At 37.9% G+C, this 22,261-nt stretch overlaps 2 protein-coding genes and 1 long non-coding RNA gene across 3 annotated transcripts; 2 read left to right on the top strand and 1 right to left on the bottom strand.

Annotated features, from left to right (window-relative positions):
* Nucleotides 1-15: 15 nt before the first annotated feature.
* On the top strand, nt 16-786 carry LOC143886212 (uncharacterized). The gene is made up of 3 exons (XR_013253705.1): nt 16-145; nt 232-348; nt 442-786. It is a non-coding gene; the product is annotated as an uncharacterized LOC143886212 (long non-coding RNA).
* A 7,046-nt stretch (nt 787-7,832) lies between these two features.
* On the bottom strand, nt 7,833-8,691 carry LOC143886211 (uncharacterized protein At1g76070-like). Its single transcript, XM_077390160.1, has one exon. It carries the CDS (start codon nt 8,649-8,651, stop codon nt 7,965-7,967), a length of 687 nt encoding a protein of 228 aa, XP_077246275.1. The 5' UTR covers nt 8,652-8,691; the 3' UTR covers nt 7,833-7,964.
* A 4,853-nt stretch (nt 8,692-13,544) lies between these two features.
* LOC143886210 (methionine-S-oxide reductase) lies at nt 13,545-14,350 on the top strand. The gene has a single exon (XM_077390159.1). It carries the CDS (start codon nt 13,591-13,593, stop codon nt 14,014-14,016), a length of 426 nt encoding a protein of 141 aa, XP_077246274.1. The 5' UTR covers nt 13,545-13,590; the 3' UTR covers nt 14,017-14,350.
* The last annotated feature ends 7,911 nt before the right edge of the window (nt 14,351-22,261 follow it).

Here is a 22,261-nt window from a genome sequence, read left to right as displayed (position 1 = left end):
TTCTTTACAAATTGAAATTTTCAACTGTAATAGTACATTTATCTAAGTTTAACTTGGTTTGTCTCAGATACCCACCGCTTCATAATGTGTGAGAAGGCCATGGGAAGAGGTTGGCAATCTAAAAGGGTTTTTTTTAATGGCAAAGGTTGTAAACCAGTTAAAATGAATCCTCAGCTTTTTCTGTTTAATCTTCCTCTATTTATGTTGAACTTAATACTTCTTCAATTTCAGACCATGCAACATTTCCTCTCCACAAGCATAGAGAACAGCCCGCAAACCAACCCAATTATTGCCCGCATTGACCGCAAGGCCGCTGGACATGGAGCCGGACGTCCTACCCAGAAATTGGTATTTTCTTGCCTCTTTTTCATTCCAAATAGTTTTGGTACTCTGTAGCTAGTGATTATCTAACAAGTGGTCCTCATTCTGTTTTTATTCTAGATTGATGAAGCTGCTGATCGTTACGCATTCATGGCTAAAATGTTGGGGGTCTCCTGGAAGAATTAAGCTCTCTCCTCTATAGGATTTATACAAAGCAATATTTAGACTCGGAACAAAAGTAAGACTAGGATAAAAAGCATTTGGTATACTTTGTTCTGATATGGTATAGTTTGAGAGCCCATGCCTCCAGCTGAGATTCATGGAATTACATTCCGTGTAGATTATGTTGTTGAAAATGAGTTTGTTTCAGACCATTCTAAATTCGTTTGTTTTTACTATAAAGCCTGTTCTGGTCTCTCTTTCTGCAGGTGCATCAATTTCAAACCCATTTTTCTTCTTTTTCTTCTGTGCCTTTTATTTTTCTGTAAACTCCTTAAAGCTTTGAAAGGATGCATAAATGTCTTTGTTCAAGGCTTGTTATTTTGTTCAAGGCTTCTTATTTTTGGAACGAATGAGATGAGAGAAAGTTTTCTTTCGAAAAAATGGTCTTAAGCCATCTCTCTTTCTCTCTGAAAGAAAAAAGGAATTGGAAAAGTCTAATGGGGGTTGGATTAGAAGATTAGAAGATTTCATAACATCATCCCTATATGACAAGGCTACGACGAGGCACAATCTTGAGCGTAGAAACGAAGAGACTATCACAGTAGTGGGCACACCACTGTATTACAGCATGGTCAAGTTTCAGCACATATTCTTCTTAAAAATGAAACCCTGAGTCTTAAATAAATCATAAACACTTCTACCTATCACTTCTCCATCCTAAATAAGTATATTATTTTCAAGAAAAAAAATCTTTAAACATACCTAAACCAAGTGGTTATTAGTATCATTAATCTTGTGAAAACCCAATACCAACTTCATTAATCTACGCTCCAGTGTTTTGATAAACATGCGCTCCACTTGTTTGTCGTGTACTATTTGAAGGGATGTCGGAGGATATTACGGTTCTCAAAAAGCTCTTAAAACACTTTAATACTACACAACAAACAAGCGAGCGCATGTTTATCAAAACATTGGAGCGCAGGAATCATTTCCCGATAAATAATGGTGTATGAATTAAATAAGACAAGGGATTTGCTAGGCAACTTCATGGAAAGCCATTTCACAGCTCACTTTTGCAGGAGAGAACAACAACCACCTCAGATGAATTAATGAATTAGACAAAAGCTGCTGAACAGGAAGCATATATGGCTGTTTGCCTAGCAAATCCCATTAGACAAATGCTACTGTGACGTGGCTCTTCTCCGGTGAAAAATAGGGGCCTCAAAATGGCTTACATCCAAATAAGAAGAAAACAATAGCAAAGCCCACTTTTCCATTTATCCTAACCTTGTAATCAATCTACCTAAACATCACAAAAATCCTCCCATATCCCTATGAAAGAAACATCAACCCAAAAGAAGATAGAGAAAAAGAATCCTTGGGAAATGATATTTACCCTACTTTTGATCAGCAGGGACACCCATTGACAGTGTACGTTGTAGGCCCCTTTTTGTCATTGATACACCGACACTGGGTGTCCCTGGTGATCAAAAGGGACGTAAATATCACTTCCCTTTTTAAGAACACACAAAAGAAAAAAGAGGGCAATCAAAATCATCACCATGACACCACTCCCAACATAAAACAGCAATCCTAGGCCCACTCCTTTTATCGAATAATCAAATTTAGTGCAGTTTGCATGTTGGAGGTCGAGTTTCTTCGAATCAACTCATTGGAGGCCCGAGTTTCCTCGAATTAACTCATTATTTCCCTTTTCCTATCATCTTCTTCCCTATTTTCTTTTCTGATAGAACGGTGTTCTATCAGTAACCGACCGACTTATAGTCCACAACTAAGGCACCATTTGTGAATTGATGGTATTACTGGAGTAGGCTTGGACATGTAGTGCTTGTAGTGTTAATGCAAATATTTGTTGGGAGAGTTTTAAACCATTCATCATGGGAATAGAATAACATATTTCAGATCAATGGCTCTGATCAACACATGCATGTAACATATATTATATTCATTTTTTTGGTGGTTATCCATCAGCCCAACGGCTGTGATCAATACATGCATGTAACATATACGGTAAAGCTTTTTTGGATAAAAAATCTTTGTTCTTGATTTGTTCATCAGACTTTTTTGACTTCTATTTTTTGCAGAAAATGTTAAGGCCTAAACATGATCATATGATATTCAGCATAAGGATGTTACGCCACACACAAAGTAGATGTAGTTGAGCGTAAAAGCCTACCACAGGGTCGGAACTGATTTTCATTACAAGAGAAAATAGATTATAATTTTCCTTATAAGAGGAGAATCCCTTTTCCACAGGAAAATAAGGATTACCAAGAGATCCATATCAACCCAATTTATTTGTCATTCCAAGGGTATCTCAAGGTTTTGTAAGATAGGGTTCTCTAGCTAAGTTTCCCCTAAAACCCTAAACCTAAGAAATCTAAATTAGTCTAGTTAGTAACACATCAAACATATTTCTGATGGGCCAGTCTAGTTTGTAAGATAGTAACACATCAAACATGTCTCTTCCAAAGGAGATCTTAGTTTGTAGAATTGTTCTACAGGCTTCATTGTATCTTGGAGGCATTTCACGGATCCCCTTTGCACTCAACTGGTGGAGGCGAATATTGTCTTAAGGAAAGCGATTACGCGCCTTGAAGTTTCTCTTTTTCTTTCTTATATTCTTGACTGAAGGAAATTCCACCAACATTCTTAAGACAATATTCTAAAGATCTTCATGGCGCAATCAATGAAGCAAATGACACAGGATTTTGTGAAGTTGGAATGTTTAAACAAAGGCAACTTCAAAAGATGGCAAAAGAATGTTCATTTTATGCTCACTACTCTAAAAGTGATGTATGTGCTTACTACACCAAAACCGGAGGTTGTTGAAGATGAGACGACAGCTCAAGCCTGTAAAAGAAGGAAGTGGGATCAAGATGACTACTTGTGCAAGGGTCACATCCTTAATGCCATGACCGATGAACTATTTGACATCTACAATAACATGGAATCAGCCGGAGCACTTTGGACGGCTTTAGAAACGAAGTATCTATCAGAAAATGCAGGAGCCAAAAAGTTTGTAGTAAGTTATTTTTTAAATTTTAAGATGACTGATGATAAGTTGGTAGTGGATCAAATCCATGAGATCCAACATATCATTAGTCAAGTTCATCAACAAGGGGTGAATCTTGATGATACCGTCATCATACCCTCTATTATTGACAAATCACCACAGTCTTGGAAAGAGTTTAGAAAAAGTCTTAAACATAAAAAGGAGATGTTTCTTGAAGATTTGATTCAAACCCTCCAAGTTGAGGAAGAATCAAGGCTTCGAGATAAAAGAGAAGATATTGAACCATTATCTTTTAAAGTTCATGTGGTGGAAAATGTCAATATGATTGATACAAAACCACCTAATCAACCTTGGAAATGTAATCAGAAGAGGAAGCATCAAAATGGCAAGGGTTCTAATAAGAACAAGAAGCGCAAAGACGTTTGTTTCCAATGTGGCAAAATGAGCCACCACAAGAGGGAGTATTGATCTAAAAAGTCAAACACTCAAGGAAACAATAAAAAATTTGTTGCCATGATATCCGAGGTAAATTACCTTGAAGGAGAAGATGCTTGGTGGATTGATTCGGGCGCTACAAAACATGTTTGCAAAGATAGGAGCGCATTTTTTACTTATGCACCAGTAGAAGATGGAAATGTTCTCTATATGGGAAACTCTTCAACAGCACAAGTCAAAGAAAAAGGCAAAGTGGAACTTGAATTCACTTCTAAAAAGATCCTTACTCTTACTGAGGTATACTATGTACCGGAAGTTAGAAGAAATCTTATTTCTGGTAGCCTTCTTAATAAGAATGGCTTTAAACTTGTATTTGAATCTAACAAGTTTGTACTGTCCAAGAGTGGGACATTTGTAGGGAAACATTTTATATTTCAGTGCTTCTGTCTTTCTCTAGATTTGTGTTTTCTTTTGTACAAGTGACAATCAATTCTAATCATGTGAGATCAGACTTTTACTTGTTATTTCTTTTCTGTGTTTGCATCTTTTCATTGCTTTGCCTGCATTCAGATCAGATTTAGCCTGTGGTTTTTCTCCAATATGACAATACAAAACTAGGCAATATGGCCACTAGCACTACAAAATGGTGAAAAGTCCATCAAAAGATGGAGCAATAAAACTATGATGGTGATTCCTCTCTGTATTTACATCAGCATCATTTTTTTTTTCTACATTTATTACTTCCACCCTATATATGTTAGAGTAATTAGGTCAAGCAAGAGGTTGCTTGAAGCATTACACCCAAGGTATCTAATTTGGAATACCAAGTTTGTTGCCTCCAGCCCCTATATATATTAGATACACTAGGGTTTTAATAGGTTAGTGGGCTCTAGCCCAAATAGGCCCACTACACCGGTCCATTATCTTATTGAGCTTATATTAGAACATACATGGGTTATATTATATACCCAACAATATATTTATCCACTGATCGAGGATGTCGCACAATCTTCTATTGGATCCTAATTCGAATTTTTTGCTATAAGCAAAGACACCCACAAGGGCCAGTTCGTCCTATTCAGATATTCACGACCAAGAATTACCGGATTCTCTTTTGGATAGGCCCTGAAAGGAGAAGGGGGTTGTTTTTATTTTATTGAGGGATTCTAATTGACTCCCCCACCCCCACATCGTATTTCTCGAGAGATGAAAGAAAATATCTCAATTTCCGTTGAAGTGCTGATGCCCAATTTTAAGCATAAATACTATATATTTCCCTTTCTTTTCAGCCACAGTCAACAACAATTAAGTATCCCCGGATTGTGAGGAAGAGCCTAAAAAAGAGTTGTATACTTGTGGGTAGAAGAATCATTTACCTTTTGTTCTCCATTTAGATTCCTTGGAAACACACTAGACCCATTGATGGACGAATTCTTAGACCCCAACTTTTGTGAAACAAGTCAAGTCGGCAGAGTTGTTTTATAATAAGCAGACCCTTCTTAAATCCTAACTTTTGTGAACTAAGTCAAATAAGTAGAGCTGTTATATAAAAAATGGACACTTAAGCAATACATTAACAAGAGAAAGAACAAGTAGGAGGCTACTTGTTCAATGATCCATACAATTCACCAGTTGGGTCATGAGAAAACACGCACATTAAAAAAACAAAAAATTGTACTCTCTAACTTGGATTACAGAATAAAATAGCAACTATCCATATTCATCAAGAAACTCTAAGGCCCTGTTCGTTTGAGGTTGTGACAAAAGATTGTGAGCCCAAAACCTATTATTGGACACAAATTTACATTTAAATTTTAGTCCGATAATAGGTATGGGGCTCACAATCGGTTGTCATAATCTCAAACAAAGAAGGCCTAACTGATCCATACTCTGATGAGAGGGTTCTTGGGAGCAACTTGGGTCGGGTCAGGAGCGGCTATGAAGACACCCGCGTGTTAGGGAGCCTCCTAACAGCCCTCCTAACAACCCACACAACTGACACTGACTATCTTTTGGATATACAAAAAATAGGGAAGTGATATATTCGCCCCCTTTTCTTCCCCAGGCCGCCCTGCTTAATTTAGTGTTATTTATGACTACTCCTTTTACAATTTACACTACAAGCAGGCGGCCTGGGCAAAAAAAGGGAGCCAATATGTGATTTCCCATAAAATATTCTCATCAAAAGGGGCGGATATATCACTTCCCTTTTATAAAATGACCATTATATCTCTACTTTAGTAGACTTGGCTATTTTAGGAGAGATATGAGGAACAGCCCTCACACGGCCTGTCTTCATATCGTTCCCATATGAAAGATGGTGACATTAAACCAGGGTGCAACTTGGGTCTGGTCGGGTTGAGTTTTTGCTAGGAGATTAATTGGATTCGACCCGAACCCGATCTTGTTTCAGGCTCAAAGCTCAACCCGAATTTCAAAAAATTAATCCTAACTGCACCCCTAATCAAACCTATGTGGATGCTATATATGACATGCTTTGTCATTAAGGCAATGTATGGCCGCTAGGAATTTTTTTTTATGATAAATCGGTGTCTCCAAGCAGTGAGAGAGGTATAGGGCAGTGAGAGAAGAAGATTTGAGAGGGCACAATTGAGAAAAAAACTTGGCTGCGCAATCCCTTGTTTGATATTTCCACACCCCTGTTTCCTCTTGATTTTAGGGCGTTGCGCAGGAGGTTCCTGCGCAATGTTGCGCAGCCAAGTTTTGTTCATTGAGATGAGCATGAGATGCCGCTAAAATTCAGGAAAAAGTTGATTATATATTTTGCGTAGAGTTTTTTGTTTGGTGATTTTTAGCCACTTCTATGACTTGGAGACACTAGTTTCATGATTTTTGTTTCATCGTTTTTAGCCATTTCACCCTCATCTCCACTTGGAGAGACACTAGTTTCATGATTTTTGTTTCGTCGTTTTTCGCCATTTCACCCTCATCTCCACTTGGAGACACCGATTTATCATAAATAAAAAAATCATGGTAGCCAAACGCGCCCTAAATGTCGCTCTTTTCTAATATAAACTAAAAACTGACATTTCTAAGTCAACTAACTCTGATCTAATCAAATTTCCAACCGAAACACAGACCTCAGAAAATGTCAGGTTCAGGGGAAAATAAACAAAAGTGGGTAGAAATATTTCCATCATTAAAAAATGTGTATTAATCTAATCTTAAAGATTCATCTCAAAGCAAACTCCCAAAACGTGTAGAAACGAAAGAAATATTTGGCTTCGAAACCAATGTAATTTGATCTTGCACTCATCGTTTTCTCCAAAGCTTTTGAAAGCATTCACCCCCCCTTGCCGTCATTACCCTTTATACAGAAACACTCTTTGAGATTGTCTCACAATTCTCCCCTTTCGTAAAAGAAAAACATACCCATCTCCATTTTTCTTATAGGTACTAACAATGACCAAAACAACATAAGTTTCAACAATAAAGAACCCCAAATTGGGCATGAGGGTGTCACAGAACTTTATCAGATCTTTGGATTTTTGGTGCCTCCATGACTACAAAAATCAAGTGAATCTATTTCAATTTCTAGGTTACCCATGTAAGAATATGTGAGATCTCATCGTTGGATTAGGTTGATGTCTCATCGTTGGATCATCTTGGTGGTAGATTAGGCAAGTTGGTTAAATAAGGAAACCTAGCTAGATTAGGCAACTGGATTAGATTAGGATATTCTTCTTTGATTGTTATCTTTATCTTTCCTTGTTTATGTAAGTGCAATGTATAAGCACCATCAGAGTTCATTGCAAATTATCAAGATTAGTGAAATTTCTATAATTTATCAATCCCCAAAGCAAAGACATACAGAAAAGAAAACCCATGAACATATGAACAGAAGTATTAGCATATGTACTATCACCCATGTTGAAAAAATTAACATATGAATTACAAAATTTCAACACAGGCCTTTCAAGTTTCACAACCATTCCAATATCCAAGAATCTAAATAACAAAAGAAAACCCACCTATTGGTATTTGTTTTTTATTCCAACTTCCCCAATTGAAGAGGCCTAGGTGGAGCCATGGTTCTTCTCTTCCATATGTTGATCTCTTTCCTTGGCTCCAAAGCCACTCCACCACCCACTCCCAATGGGGCCGAGTGAGGTATAACAAACTCCTCTTCTTCTTCATCCTCCTCTTCTCTGTCCTTGTCCGAATAATAATTCCGGCCACCCCCACCCTTCCATTCGAAATCCGCGAGCGCATTTCGTGCGCTCGAAAACTGCTTCATCTGACTAAGAGTCGGCGCTCGGTCTGGAAGATCAACCTTCTCGGGCGTAGCGTCCGATTTCCGGCCAATGCGGAAGATTTTGATCAACGACGACGGCGACTTAGGACTTGACTTTGAATTCTTCTTCTTATCCTTGTCTTCTTTCTGAGTCGATGGAAGCTTAGCTTTGTTAATTCTCTTCTTGTGCTTGATTTGCCCAATGCAAGAGACTTTGGGGGAGGTGGGTTCGCGTGTATCGAAGCTCCCGTTCTTTGTTTTTCGTCGTGCCTCCGCCGGAATTATCGAAATGGGACCGGAGAATCCTTTTCCGGTATTGGGCTTGAACTTTGTGGAATTATCCTGCCGGACAGGACTGGGAGGAGGGTTAGCAAATGAGATGGTTGCTGTTTTGGGTAGAAATGATAAGATCTTACTCTTTGTTCTCTTTGTTTTTTCCATTTGAATGATGGAAGGAGTAGCTCTCTTGTTTCTCTACCCTTTAAACTTGTTTATATATGTACAGCTACACAATGACGAGGAGATACATTTATGAGAGAGAGAGAGAGAGAGAGAGAGAGAGAGAGAGAGAGGGTTTGGTCAAAGAATATGACTGAGCAAAGCCCCACTAAATTAAAATATTTGGCCGTTTGCTTCTTCGCCGATGCTCAAATAAAAATTCAAACAATTGATGTGACAAAGGGAATATTTATCTTTAATAAAAGGACATCCTTGGATACTTGCCTTTTATAATTCAGGATTGTATAGTCTTCGATTGAGATTTTATATGTGTAAGCCCTTATAGTCCCTTAGTTTTCAAAAAGTACTGTACAGACCACACCATAGGATGATCCAAACCGTCCATATGATGGGCCATAACATAAATAGGTTGTGGCCAAAAAATCATTTCTATAGGATGATCCCAACCCTCTTTTAACGTGATTTGACGTCAAAAAGCGTTAAAGTCTGCCCGCAATTCACGTTAATAGAGGGGCGCACAATCCTACAAAGGGGAAGGGATAGATCCGCCCCTTTTGTTTATGTGGGACACTGAGTAGTAGTGTATCAATGAGTGCAGAGGGGCTGATGTACTTCACGTCAGAAGGATCAATGGGTCTGATTGCCACATACACTGGCCCTGGGTGTCCCAAGTAATTAAAGTCTACCCGCAATTCACGTTAAGTATTTTGTTAGTTATTTGGTGGATGTTTAAGAAAGACGCCAACTGGGCCGACCGAGTATGTCTACTAATAGTTTTGTTGCCTAGTAAAGATGAGCTTTCTAGAGCTGTTTGGATGGAAGGAAACAATTTAGAATTTTTTTTTCATGGAAACTGAATTTTCATGTATTTGGTAAACTCATTTTTCTTGAAAGAAATTCGAATATCGAAAATTGTCCTTTTTTTTAAAGGAAAACTACAAATCTACTAGACTTTGAAATTTTATTTTCTATTGAATATTTTTCTAGGAGAAATATTATTTTCATAATTTTCTTTTTCCCTAGATTCAAATACCCCTTTTGGTAGGGCTGCAACTCGGGTCGGGCGGGTCGGGTTTTGGAGAACCCAACCCTACCCGAGAAATATCTCGGGTCGGGTCGGGTTTTTTTTCGGAAAACCCACGATTCCCAAACCCGGCCCTACCCATGATAAATCTCGGATCGGGTCGGGTTTTTTCACGTTGACACAATTTTTTAAGGAAAATTCTTGTTTGGCAAGGCAACTCAACTCATAGAAGTAGAAATTACACTCACATTACACTTGAATCAAACAATGATGTAATTACACTCACATTACACTTGAATCAAACAATGCCGTAATCAAACAATGTTGTAATTACAATCAAATAATGCTGAATCAAACGCTTGAATAAACTCAACTCATAGAAGCAGAAATTACACTCACATACAATGACAGTGGGTGCGTGGGTTTTCACTTTTAACTTGTAACTAACAATAGAAAAAAATGTACATACTATAACTTATGTAACTAGGGTCGGGTCGGGTCGGGCCCCTTCAAACCCGGCTCGACCCAAGATTCATGCGGGCTTTTGAATGCTCAACCCGGCTCGACCCGAAACCCATGAAACCTGAACCCGACCCAGGTTATTTTCGGGTCGGGTCGATGCGGGTCGGGTAAAACCCGGCTCGAGTTGCAGCCCTACCTTTTGGAGCCAAACGAAGGTTGAACACATGCAAAAATATTAAGGGCCAATGCGGACTTCTGTGAAATGGATGTCTTCTTAAGCCCTGTTTTTTTGGATTTTGAGAACCGATTGTGAGTCCAAAACTGATTATTGGACTCAAATTTACATTGACTTTGAGCACAATAATCAGTTTTGGACTCGAAAATCAGTTCTCATGATCGAAAACTAACATAGCTTTAGAATATATATTATAAACCATGTGAACGGGAGACTTTTTGCTTGATGAATGAGGGCGATTAGTGGTATATTAATGTCAATTAGTAAGCCATGATTAGGAGCTGGTTAGAGTAGCCTAATTAATACAGTTTTTGAACCATGGTTCATCCTTGTTGGACCCCCACTAATATTGATCACTAAAAATTTGCATAAATATATGAACGGCTTCGATCGCAACACATATCATCTACCATCTCAAACGAATTTATCATGGAATTTCATTTTTCCCTTTTGTTAGCTTTATAGGAAAGGAAGGTACAACTGCCTATGTAACCTTTATCTAACTATTATGGCTTTATTTTCTTGATATGATGAAGTGGGTGTCCCACCGACCACCATTGTAACATTGTCACAACCACTCTGATTGTGTCCAGAGTAAGACCTAAGATGTCCCATGGTCTAATTCAAAATGGATTGTGTTTAGACTCAGAAATAGGATTGAACATGTTTAGATCCATAACGGATCCCAACCGTGACCAGGATAGGTGAATTCCATCCGAAATGGATCCATTGCAATCTCCACCTCTATGCGACTCTTGGGTCATAAGAGATCCTAAGGAAGGCATATAAAATGGATGGCTCGGATGAATCAAACATGGTACCCCCAATGCCATAAGAGGTCACAATCTTCTTCTTTTTTCGGTTATAGGGTATCCCGACCCCAATTTTTAGGACAGGACTATTCCCTACTGATGCGTGCAATCACCTATAAACCACAAGCATCGGGTAAGCCCGTGGTATTCAAACTCGCTTCTATGGTGAGCATACCCATGACTTTAAGCCAAATAGCCAAACCCACAGTGCAATGGTTTTGTTTTAAGTCAATCTTGATAGATATTAACAATTAGCAAGTATAAATTGATTGATAAGAAAGTTCAGTCAGACCAAACCTTGTTACAACTTACAACATGATATGAAATGACTAAAAAGAACTCCAGTTGGATGATCTTGGGCTGTGACCTGCATCTGAACGGTCAAAAGCTTAATAAAAAAAATCAATAGTCAGGATTCGACGGCTGATATTCAATTGATTTGGCGATTAAGCATTTGTTTTGGTAGGCAAGTGAGGGGTTAGGGGGACCCTACACGATTAAGCATGTCCAGATCAATTGTGGAGCCCACCTAGACTGATAGTAGGACCCATGTAGTGATCCATACGTTAGAGATTGTGTGAGCATCATGGGAAGGAAAAGGACACGAGAGAAAAACGTGTATCTTCATGTATCTGGAAGGAGCTCATTTTTAGCGAGGCAAGCTGGATTGAGATGGATCTAGTTCACATGACATCAGATTGATCATCTAGACCGTTGATTTTGTGGGTCCATTTACGATCGAGTCACAATCTGAAAATCACACTGATCAAATGATCTGGGTGTCCAATTAGGAAGTCTTTATTTAGGATAATTTATATGATGGGTGGCCGTGAAAACACGTGAAGTCTAAAAAAGTAGGTACGGCCCACTTTTTTTTATGATCTAAACCGTTCATCTGTTTGGGCACAACGTAAATAGGGTATGTCCCAATTATCATTTCCATAGGATGATCCTAACCCTCCGATCTGAACTGATCTGAAAATGGAGATTTCCAAAAATCATTTATGGAATCTTCTACAGATCGGAGGGTTAGGATCATCCTATGGAAATGATTTTTGGGGCACAACCGATTTACGTTGTGCCCAAACAGATTAACAGTTTGGATCATCGAAAAAAGTGGGCCGTACCTACTTTTTTCAGACTTCACGTGTTTTCACGGCCACCCATCATATAAATTCTCCTTTATTTAGAGTGTATAAGAGGAGAATTCGACTGTCCACATTCAACAATAAAAAAAATCCAGCAGTTGAATGGTTATATCTAATCTGAGTATATGGACCCCACATTGATCTAATGATCTTCATGTCCAATTAAAAGCCTTTATATAAGAGATGATTTCAACGTTACACAGTCATGCCGTATAGTCCATTATTTTTCAAAAAAGTACTGTATGGCCCACTCCATAGGGCAATCCAAACCATTCATTTGTTGGGCCACAACGTAAATAGGTTGTGCCCAAAAATCATTTTCATAGGGTGATCCTAACCCTCAGATCTCAAGAGGTTTCCATAATGTGCAGTCCCTCTATAGATCGGAGGGTTAGGATCATCCTATGGAAATGATCTTTGGGACATGGCCCAACGACTAACTAGTTTGGATCATCATATGAACTGGGCTTTAGTACTTTTTTGAAAAAATACTGGACTATACGGCCACACGCCATATAAAAAATTAGGTCGTATGGCCGTACAAACCTGTATTTTTAAAAAAGTATGGTACGGCCCACACCACAGGATGATCCAAACATTCCATTTGATGGGCCACTGTGTAAATAGATTGTGCCCCAAAGATCATTTCTATATAAGTTTCCATGCATTCTCTCTCTATAGATGGGAGGGTTAGAATCATCCTATGGAATTGTTCTTTGGGGCATAGACTATTTTCATTGTGGCCCATCAAAATGGACGGTTTGGATCATCCAGTGGTGTAGGGCCTACTGTACTTTTTGAAATGGATCATTAGATCGGAGGGTTAGGATAATCCTATGGAAGTGTTTTTTGGGCCACCATCTATTTTCAATGTGGCCCATCAAATGGACAGTTTGGATCATCCTATGTGCTGGGCCGTACCGTACATTTTGAAAATATGGGTTCCTAGTGCCACACATCTTATAATTTCAATGGTTGAGATAATCTGATCTGGGTCATCTAATATGGGCCCCACAAGATGCCTACACCGTATTTCCGTGTATGCCCACGTGAATTGGCATGGAATTGTAATCGTAAAATAGAAGTTTCCACATCAACGCAACGTTGCCGGCAAGACATGATCAAACTTCAAAACCCTGACTTAGAAATTCTCGCCTCCTTTGTCTTTTCTTTGTTGGGCTACCTCGAAACTTCCTTATTCAAACGCGTATACACTGTATCTGTGTATATATATATCTCCATGCCTCTACACCTTCATTCCTCATCATACCTCTCTCTCTCTCTCATGGCTTCCATATACTGTTGTTTGGAATGTGGGGTGGACTTGAATCTGAACACTGTTCATCTCTTCCCATGGGATTTTTATTTCGAGGCAGGAAACAAAGGGACCCTCTCTTTTTCACACATAGATGAATCAAAATTCACATTTGAAAAGGAAAACAAGATGAGGCCATTTTTTGAAACTGTGAATTATTGGGGAATTGAAAGGAAGAGGACCAAAATCAAGTGCAAAAGTTGTGGTCATCTTGTTGGGTATATTTATGATGATGGTCCTCCAACGACAGATAGTACTGGACAATTTCATATGGGTCCTAGTCAGGTTATTCCAAGGTGTCCCAGGTATAGATTCAAGAACAAGGCACTCAGGATTACATCAGAGACTTAGATTTTCCTTGCTGGGTTTTAATTATTTTACATGTTTTTTTTGAAGATGTGGTGTAGTTTCTTGACTTGGGTTTTTGTTTCTTGACTTGGGTTTGTATATATTTTTTGTTTATGAAGTGTTTGGTAGATTGTGAGAATGGAACCCATGAATGGTTTGTGGTGCAGATTCAGTTTTAGTGGTTTATGTGGGTGAATGGGTTCATGACTTGTGTTTTATGTTGTATATTGAATGTGGGTTATTGTAATTGACATTTATATTAAGATCTTTATGTTGATTTTGTATTGAATAAAAATTTTGTATTGATTTCTTTCTTATATAGATTCTTTTCCCATGAGCTTGCTGTGGAAGTTGGGTTTGGTAGGTGATAGAGTGGTTTTTTCTTTGTGCATATGCTTTTTTTGGGCGTTTTGGGCTGTATGATATGCAGTTTGTTAGCTTATTCATTTTGTTATATATGAGCTTTGGGTTTTTGTTAGGTATTGTTTCAAACATATTTTTGATTTTCCATTCTGCAGCTGATCAGATAATAAAATGTTTGTGCTGTATTTTATGGTTATAAGGGGTGTGAAATTTGTGAGGGGTTCTTTTGTTTTTTTTAGTGATAATTATTATTAGTTTCCCTTGTCGAAAATTGCAAGCATTGGAGTTTTTAATTTGTTAGGGATTCTTTTGTTCTTTTAGTGATAATTATTATTAACTTCCCTTGTCTAAAATTGCAAGCATTGGAATTAATAAGAATTGGTGAGGGGATCCAAAACAAACACAGAATCGATAACATTAAAATCTCTACGGAAATATGAATATATAGAATTGCAGTGATGGAGAATTCCTACATAAAGATCCGCGAAGACAATGGATCTGCCATCTTAGAAGAGCTATTATTAGGAGAAAGAACAGAGAATAATTCATGTCCGTTATATATGCTGAAATCTCCGTAGAGAAAAGAAAGGCATCTAACCTAGGATTTAATGATTAAATTGATTAATAAGTGGTGCTTGGATTGCAGAGAGAAGATTGGATGCTTGAACTTGAGCTCAACTCAACGGCATGGAATAGCTTAAGCACCGCAAACTAGACAGGATGAATAAAGGCAGTTCATCTGGGAAAAAAAAAAGAACAATTCAGTCAATGGTTGACGTAAATGTTTCTTCTATTGGATGCTAAGGTAGACTTCAGAAGGCTTTAGCAATTCAACAAAACCAGATTATGATAAAAATCATACTAATGTGGGATCAGGAGTTGGGACTGTGATTATGACATGGGTGACAAGGTTAATCAGTAAAGCAAGCTGCTAAACAGTATTGCAACTGAGAAGAGAGTTAGATCATTTGAATTGAAAGATCTATTGGGGGAAATTAATAGAAGAGATAAACATGCAATTGGCATGGATTACATTTTGGGCTTGTCCCTAGTTGCCGAATTACAAATGGACATACAAACTTAACAGCAAGGTAGTGGGGGATTCAATGAAAAAAAATTGCATTCTCGTTGACATTTGCTTTGTTATTACTTTATACATTTGAGATAGCATTATGAATAGACATAATGTCCCTGCCTCATTTGAGATAGCATTGGAAGTGACATTTGTTTTGACATTTGTTATGTTCTTGGGCACAGGGATGGTGATTGATAATGATTATCAAGGTTTTTTTGTATTTGAAAGAGCATATGAAATCCCATTGTTGCCTTGATTTCCTTTTCCTAATATATCTGAATATCATTACATGATAGTGATTGTCACCTCCTAATTAGGGGCATGGCTAGGTAGTTAGAATGAAGTCCCTTCTGTATTTGAAAGGGCATAAGCAGTCACTTTGGTGCCTTGGTTTTCTTTTCCAAACATATCGCAATATGTTAGAGGATAAGTAATTGAGAGTGTATTCATTAAAAGCGATAAATTGTGGAGTAATGTTTGGTTTTGCCTTAACTGTGAATAGCACGATTCTAGTTGAGGGCTATGTGCCTGTATTAGCTTGGATATGTAAGTATAAGGCCTAGTTCTGTCCTTTGTGAAGAGGAAAAGCATCCCAAGTAACATTTTCTCTTATCACGCTGGGTCTTAAAGAGTTCAGAATCCAAACAAGAGGACGCTTTACATCACTAATGTTGCTTATGACCAAAGCACGCAATTTGGAGATTCTCAAGAAGATATTTTTATATTGTCTTCCACGCCAGACGGGTTGATGATGTCTGTCAATCTTTTCCTCTTTAGGTTGATTCTGTTGGTTACCAGTATCCTAAGTATAGTTTCAAATTGCAGAAGAGGACTTTGACATGGTACCTGATTATTAGCCTCTTTATATCAATAGAGGTCTAGAAATCCATAGAAAATGCTTTTGTAAATCCTATAGTATTGTGTCTAGGAAACCATCAGACGAAATGCTCCTAAGATAACCAATTACATAGTTTCTGAAATTTAGACTAGAAGATTATCATTCAAAACTCCCAGAAGCAGAATTGGAACCCAGTTGATGTAACTTTCAACATTGTGAGCTTAATGGTAACCAAAGCTTGAGGGCATTAGGCATTTTAGTTTGGCAACTGGCATTGAATCAATTATCTATCGGGTCCTTGCTAACGACTGCAGAAAATGATTAGAAAACTCATTTCTTATCCTTAGGGGTGGCTTCAGGAAGCGAAGGCATGTTCTAAATAGATTTGTAGTAGCTCATGGATGACCAACACACAAAAACCAAATTAGGTTTTAGAGAGATCTTTCTTAAACTTGATCTAGAGAAGGCATATGACTGAGGTCAAACAACATTGCCCTCAATGGGTGTTGGGAAGGATGAGCATTGGTAATCGGACTTGGTCTACTGTTGGCTTGTGTTTCAGTTCTGTTCCACTGCACTGCATTACCTGATGCAAGCTATCAATATTTTCTGGGGCTTCATTTATGGGGTGATTGTGTGATTAAGCTCTTCTGATATTTCACAAATCCGCCACATTTACCAAGGTTCTGGTGGAGAAGGAACATCAGTTGAGGTTTGTGATCAAATCCATTGAACTTTCATGGGGGCAACGAGTTAACTGTCATAAAAGTATTCTTCCTAGGATGAAAATTTGGGAAAACATGGAACGATAGGTTGTTGTTTGAACTCTGAGGTGGACTCATGATCTTGGATGCTAAAAAGCAAGATCCCACCAATAACATTCATCCCCCATACGACTCGCAATCATGAACCCATTGAAAACTTAACTTGTACTCTGCTCTAATCTTGCTCCCTGCCCCGTTCCCGCCTCTGTTCCTGGCTGTAAGTTCTAAAGCACTTGGTATTCTTCTTAAATATGATGTATAGAGGCACTTTAAGTGACATACCATTGTAATCTCTGTTTAATACCTTCCTATATATTGTATCCTGATTTAGTAGAGGTTGAAGAATTCGGATTTTTTTTTAATGCGGAAATTGGGTTGGTAGGGGTCCATTTGGTTGCTTGAAGAATTTTTGTGAGACTAAGAGAGTTTGATGCACGAGGTTAGTGTGATTCGATCCCTTAGCATTGCTCTATTAAGGAAATGGTGGTAGACCGGTGGTAGATCATATGCATGTCATGGGTATCTGTCCTTAAGGCCAACTATTAGAAGGTTGGATACAATTTTACGTAATATGGATCAAGGTTCAAAATATCCATGTTGGTAGGTGCACCAAGAGTTTCTGTTTAATTTATTTTTACTGATATTAGGCAATTTTTTTGAACAATACACTGACGTGCGCGGTAAGATGAGACTCAGGTACACATACAAAATAGAAAGTATAGAAACAACAAAAAAATATTAAGAAAAAAATGTGAAGGGATAGAAAATAATAAAAATAAAAATTAAACAAGCATGAATATACAAACATATATTTAAGTCAAAAAAATGTCATTAAAAATAGAAGAAGATATAAATGAAAAAAAAAAATCATGAATAAATGTAAAAGAAAGTACGACGGATATTATTATAGAGGGTGATGTTTCTGGTCACTATCTAGGTTACTTGGAAGGTTGAAGGAGAGGAATGCCCACATTTTCAGAAATTCTTCCAAAGGAAAGTACTACATCTACACAAAGGTCATATTGCTCACTATCATGTGGGTAAAGACTTTGCCTTGTTTTAAGTTTATCTCTAGTAATTATCTGTGGCAGTGCTGGAGGGAGATTTATTATAGCGAGGGAGGGTTGAGATGCTTTACCCAGTTGGTCCCCTCTGGACCCGGGCATGGTGATGCTAAATTTCAACTGTTAGAGCATTGGCCACGCTGGACCTGCTGGAGTGGGGGGAGTCCTCAGATATGAGACTTATTTTTACTAGGTGTACCTTCTCTAGCCCCATTGGAGTCAAGAATTCCAATGAGGCGGAGGTGAGGACGGTTTTGCGAGACATCAGATCACTGAGAGCAGAGACTTGGGACAGCTCATCATGGAAGGAGACTTCCTCAATTCTATTAGGTGGATAGATAAGAGAAATCCTCATCCTTGGACGTTAGTTGACGTTATAGAAGAGATCCAGGCACAAGCTAAGGGGTTCTTGGTTCAATTTCTGCATATAAAGATATCAACCAATGGTGATGAAAATAGGTTGGCTCGATTAGGAGTTGGCAGGACTCATTTGGAGATCTTCGATTGTGTCCCTCCGTGATGTTTATTCTTTGTACTACGTAGAATGCATCTTTTTACTTTTCGCTTGTCCTGACCACCTCAGTCATGGGGTGTCCCCCATGTTTTCTACTAATAAAAATCTTTCTCATTCAAAAAAAATATTGAGACATAACAGACAGTGGAAACATTGATTCATAGACATGTAGATCTAGCTAAAAGATATCTAACCTAGTTCAGCGATAGTTAAACATCAACGTATTATAAAAATGCAAAATCAGCTAAATTTTATGAATAAATAAAAAGAAGAAGAAAATAAGTGAACATGTGCATGGATTATGGGTCTAGCCCTCGAGAACATGTAAAAGCATGAAGTAATTAAGAACAAAAAACATGCATTATTAAATGGGGCAAAATAGAACAAAAATAAAAACACGAAAATTGTTCAAAATACCTGTAAATAATCACCAAGACTTATCAAGTGTTACAGAAACATGCATATTCAATGAATTGTGCTTGTTCTTGATGAATTACGAGTAATACTAAAGAAAAAAGGGAATCTTTTTTTATCGTTTATCTCAAATGGAGAAAATTCCCCTATCCATCAAAGCTAATTTTGATCTGTATATTCGTGATTGGATTTGTGTCTAGAGAAAACTGTAAACAAAAAAAAAGTGAAAATGAAAAGAAAAGGGTATAGGTTGCATTTTTAGGTGCCCAGGAAATTCATGTGGCTTGACAGTGATATGGTATTGTATCAGGCCAATACGCCTGATGTAAGACTGATATACCTGCAATTTCTCACAGGTGCTGATAAATGAGGTTTTAATCCTGTTGGACCCTTCAAAATTTGATACATATCATTCATATGATACGTATAAAGTGGTATTTTAACCTTGATGGGCATGGAAGAGAGTGGGTTCGAGCTTATTAGGTGTAAGTTGTTTGTTGGTTTGATCTTTCTGATAAATTGATCATATTCTTGGTTGATGATGAAAGGTACATTCTGTTCTTGCTTGTTCGGTGTAGGCAATAGGGACTATCTTTTGCCTTTAGATTTCTGTATCAACGGCTGATTAGTTGCAAAGATCATCCATATTCCCTTTCAATTTTGAGTGTTCCTTCTTATGTTTGTTACCCATGTTACTTTGATTTTGTTCAAAGTCGGGTGGTGGTTTTCCTAAGTAATTGGCCTTTGAGGTTGATGGGGACTTCTGGCAACAGTAAGATATAGACTGGCTGGGTAATGAAACCAAACTTTGTATTTGTCCTCAACTTTGCTAGCAAATCCTTTGTCTATTAGAGGAGTTGAGGCTCTCCTTTGTATTTGTCCCACCTTTGGAATTGAATCCAAGCTTCTGTACTTGATCCTTTTTCCCATTACACTTAAATTTCTTAATCATAAAACAAATGCTACACCATCGAAACTCCACACATTGCTCCATCTGCCAATTAAATCAGACAATGTAAACTGTCTGTAATGCCACTGGGAGCAGCTTGAGTTTTTTGCATATGTAGCGTCAAGAGATGTCTATGAGAAATTGCCCACTAATAATCTATAACCAGAGAAGCTTATGCTAGTTTTTGAAGGCTTATTTATTCCATGTGTGACAAATGCATATGTTGCCTTGAAGGCTTTTAGGACTGAGGACAAGGAAAGAAGGTTATGGCTCTAACAATGAGGAACTCATTCATGTAATTTTATTGTATGATTTCCCCAGTGTTAGTTTAGGTGATTTCTCATGTACCTTCTTCTATTTATTGTTTGGAAAAATTCATATTGTATAATGTGTACCAAAGCATATGCGAGAAACACAGATTGATTTGTGGTCAAGCAGACAGTTTTGGTTTTCATTTGAATTTAACTTATTACCAGTTAGTTTTCATGTTAGCTTAGTGGATGGAGCTCTCAACCCATAAAAACCCAGGTCCAAGGCCATGTTACACCTATTCTTCTTAATGGGCAGAGTACTTGTCGTGGACACGTGTCGGATTCTTATACTTTAGGATTCTTTGTGGCACTTTTGGATCTCTTTTATCTTCTTCTTTTTTCCCGTAATACTACTACCACAACTTTATAATTACTGCATGTTTTTGAGTTTTATCCATCTCAATAGTAAGTTTTTATATGGAAATAAAACATTATATTTACATAACCTATTATATTACTTCTTTTAATATTTTAGCGAATCTGGAAATCTTTCTTTTTGAGGTTTGCCAAATCAAACACTCGTGAATCCAACACTCGATATCTGTATCGGATTCCAACACTCGCACCCATATTGATGAAACATAGGATTTATTAGAGAAGGTATGAGAGGAAGACCTTTGAATTGTCATCACTCTCCCACCCAACAGTCAACATTTACTCCCAACTAAGATTTTTGTGTTGCAAATATGGTCAATTGTCACTCCATCTCAACTATCAGTCTATCACACTTTGTATGGGTAGTTGTCTGTCATTTTTTCAATGCATTCAACCAGTCATCCACTAAGTTACTGCGATGATGTTGGATTCTGAAAATTGATGTTGAGTGTAATACCCACCTTTAAAACTGACTGGTTTTGTCGTGATTTTTGGTGGCCCTCAAAATCCTCAACAATCCTTTAATGGAAAGTCAGCTCAAATCCCATAATTTAGAATGCCATCATCACCCAGGAGCATCCAAGAGCTTGAACACCCTTACATTTCCTTCTGATAGAAGACTTAGAACTAGTACTATGAGCTATATAGAATGAGAAATGAACATTTTGTATATGTAAAATCCATCAAAAGGCTGAGGATTTGATGCAGCTATTTCCATCTGGGTTTGTAGGGTGGTGTGCTTTAAACTCTCACAGGCCAAAAGGGGCTCAATCAGCTTGGCTGTCAGCTGAATTGTAACACTTTTTTATACTTCCTTGGAATTATTTCTACCCTTTCTTAATTGTTCTTGTTTCTTCATTCAATGAGATTTATAATGAAGGGTAATATGATGAGGTACTCTGATATAAGATGCTCTTCTATAAGTGTTCTTATGTGATGCAATGATGGGCCCACGCACCCCACCCACATGACATCAGCTTGATCTTGACAACTCATCCTGTAGGGGACCCATCATGTACGGCATCGACCCACTTACAAGTCAGGCTTATCACCTTTGATCCCACTCTCATCGGGTGATTCGAGGCCATTGATCATGGACGAACAAAAATAGACGTCCTAAAGATGCCTTTCAGCCGTTGATTTTTTACACGCCTCAATCTTGTGACCCAGATCTCTGTTCCATGTCAGGCATGGACGCACAGGGCCGTCCTGTGAAGGCTCGTAAGATCAACAGCCCCGATCACCAAGCACCATTGCCATGTGTGCACTAGATCATGGTCGTTTTTCCTTTCGCTAAGGCCCTGTTTGGACCATAAGAAATACATTTCTAACGGAAAAAAAATATATGATTATGGTTAATTTAGAGGGATATAGGGTTTAGGGTTTAGGGTTTACTGGTTCAAGTTATCATTTTTGTGTGTAAAAAAAGTAGATAATTTTAGAAATATTTTTCCTTTCCAAACTTTTCCCGAAAATTCTTGCAATCCAAACAGGGCCTAAACGAACACATAATCAAGACGATTTTCTCACAAATAAATAAAATTTTCATTTGCAAGCTACTAATCAGACACATGAGTATGG

This window comes from Tasmannia lanceolata, unplaced genomic scaffold (genome assembly GCF_043159265.1).
Source record: "Tasmannia lanceolata isolate RefF3 unplaced genomic scaffold, GAP_Taslan_0.1 ptg000011l, whole genome shotgun sequence".
Lineage (NCBI taxonomy): Eukaryota > Viridiplantae > Streptophyta > Magnoliopsida > Canellales > Winteraceae > Tasmannia > Tasmannia lanceolata.
The sequence above is the reverse complement of the archived record's forward strand: the minus strand, read 5'-3'. Positions and strand labels throughout refer to the sequence as shown.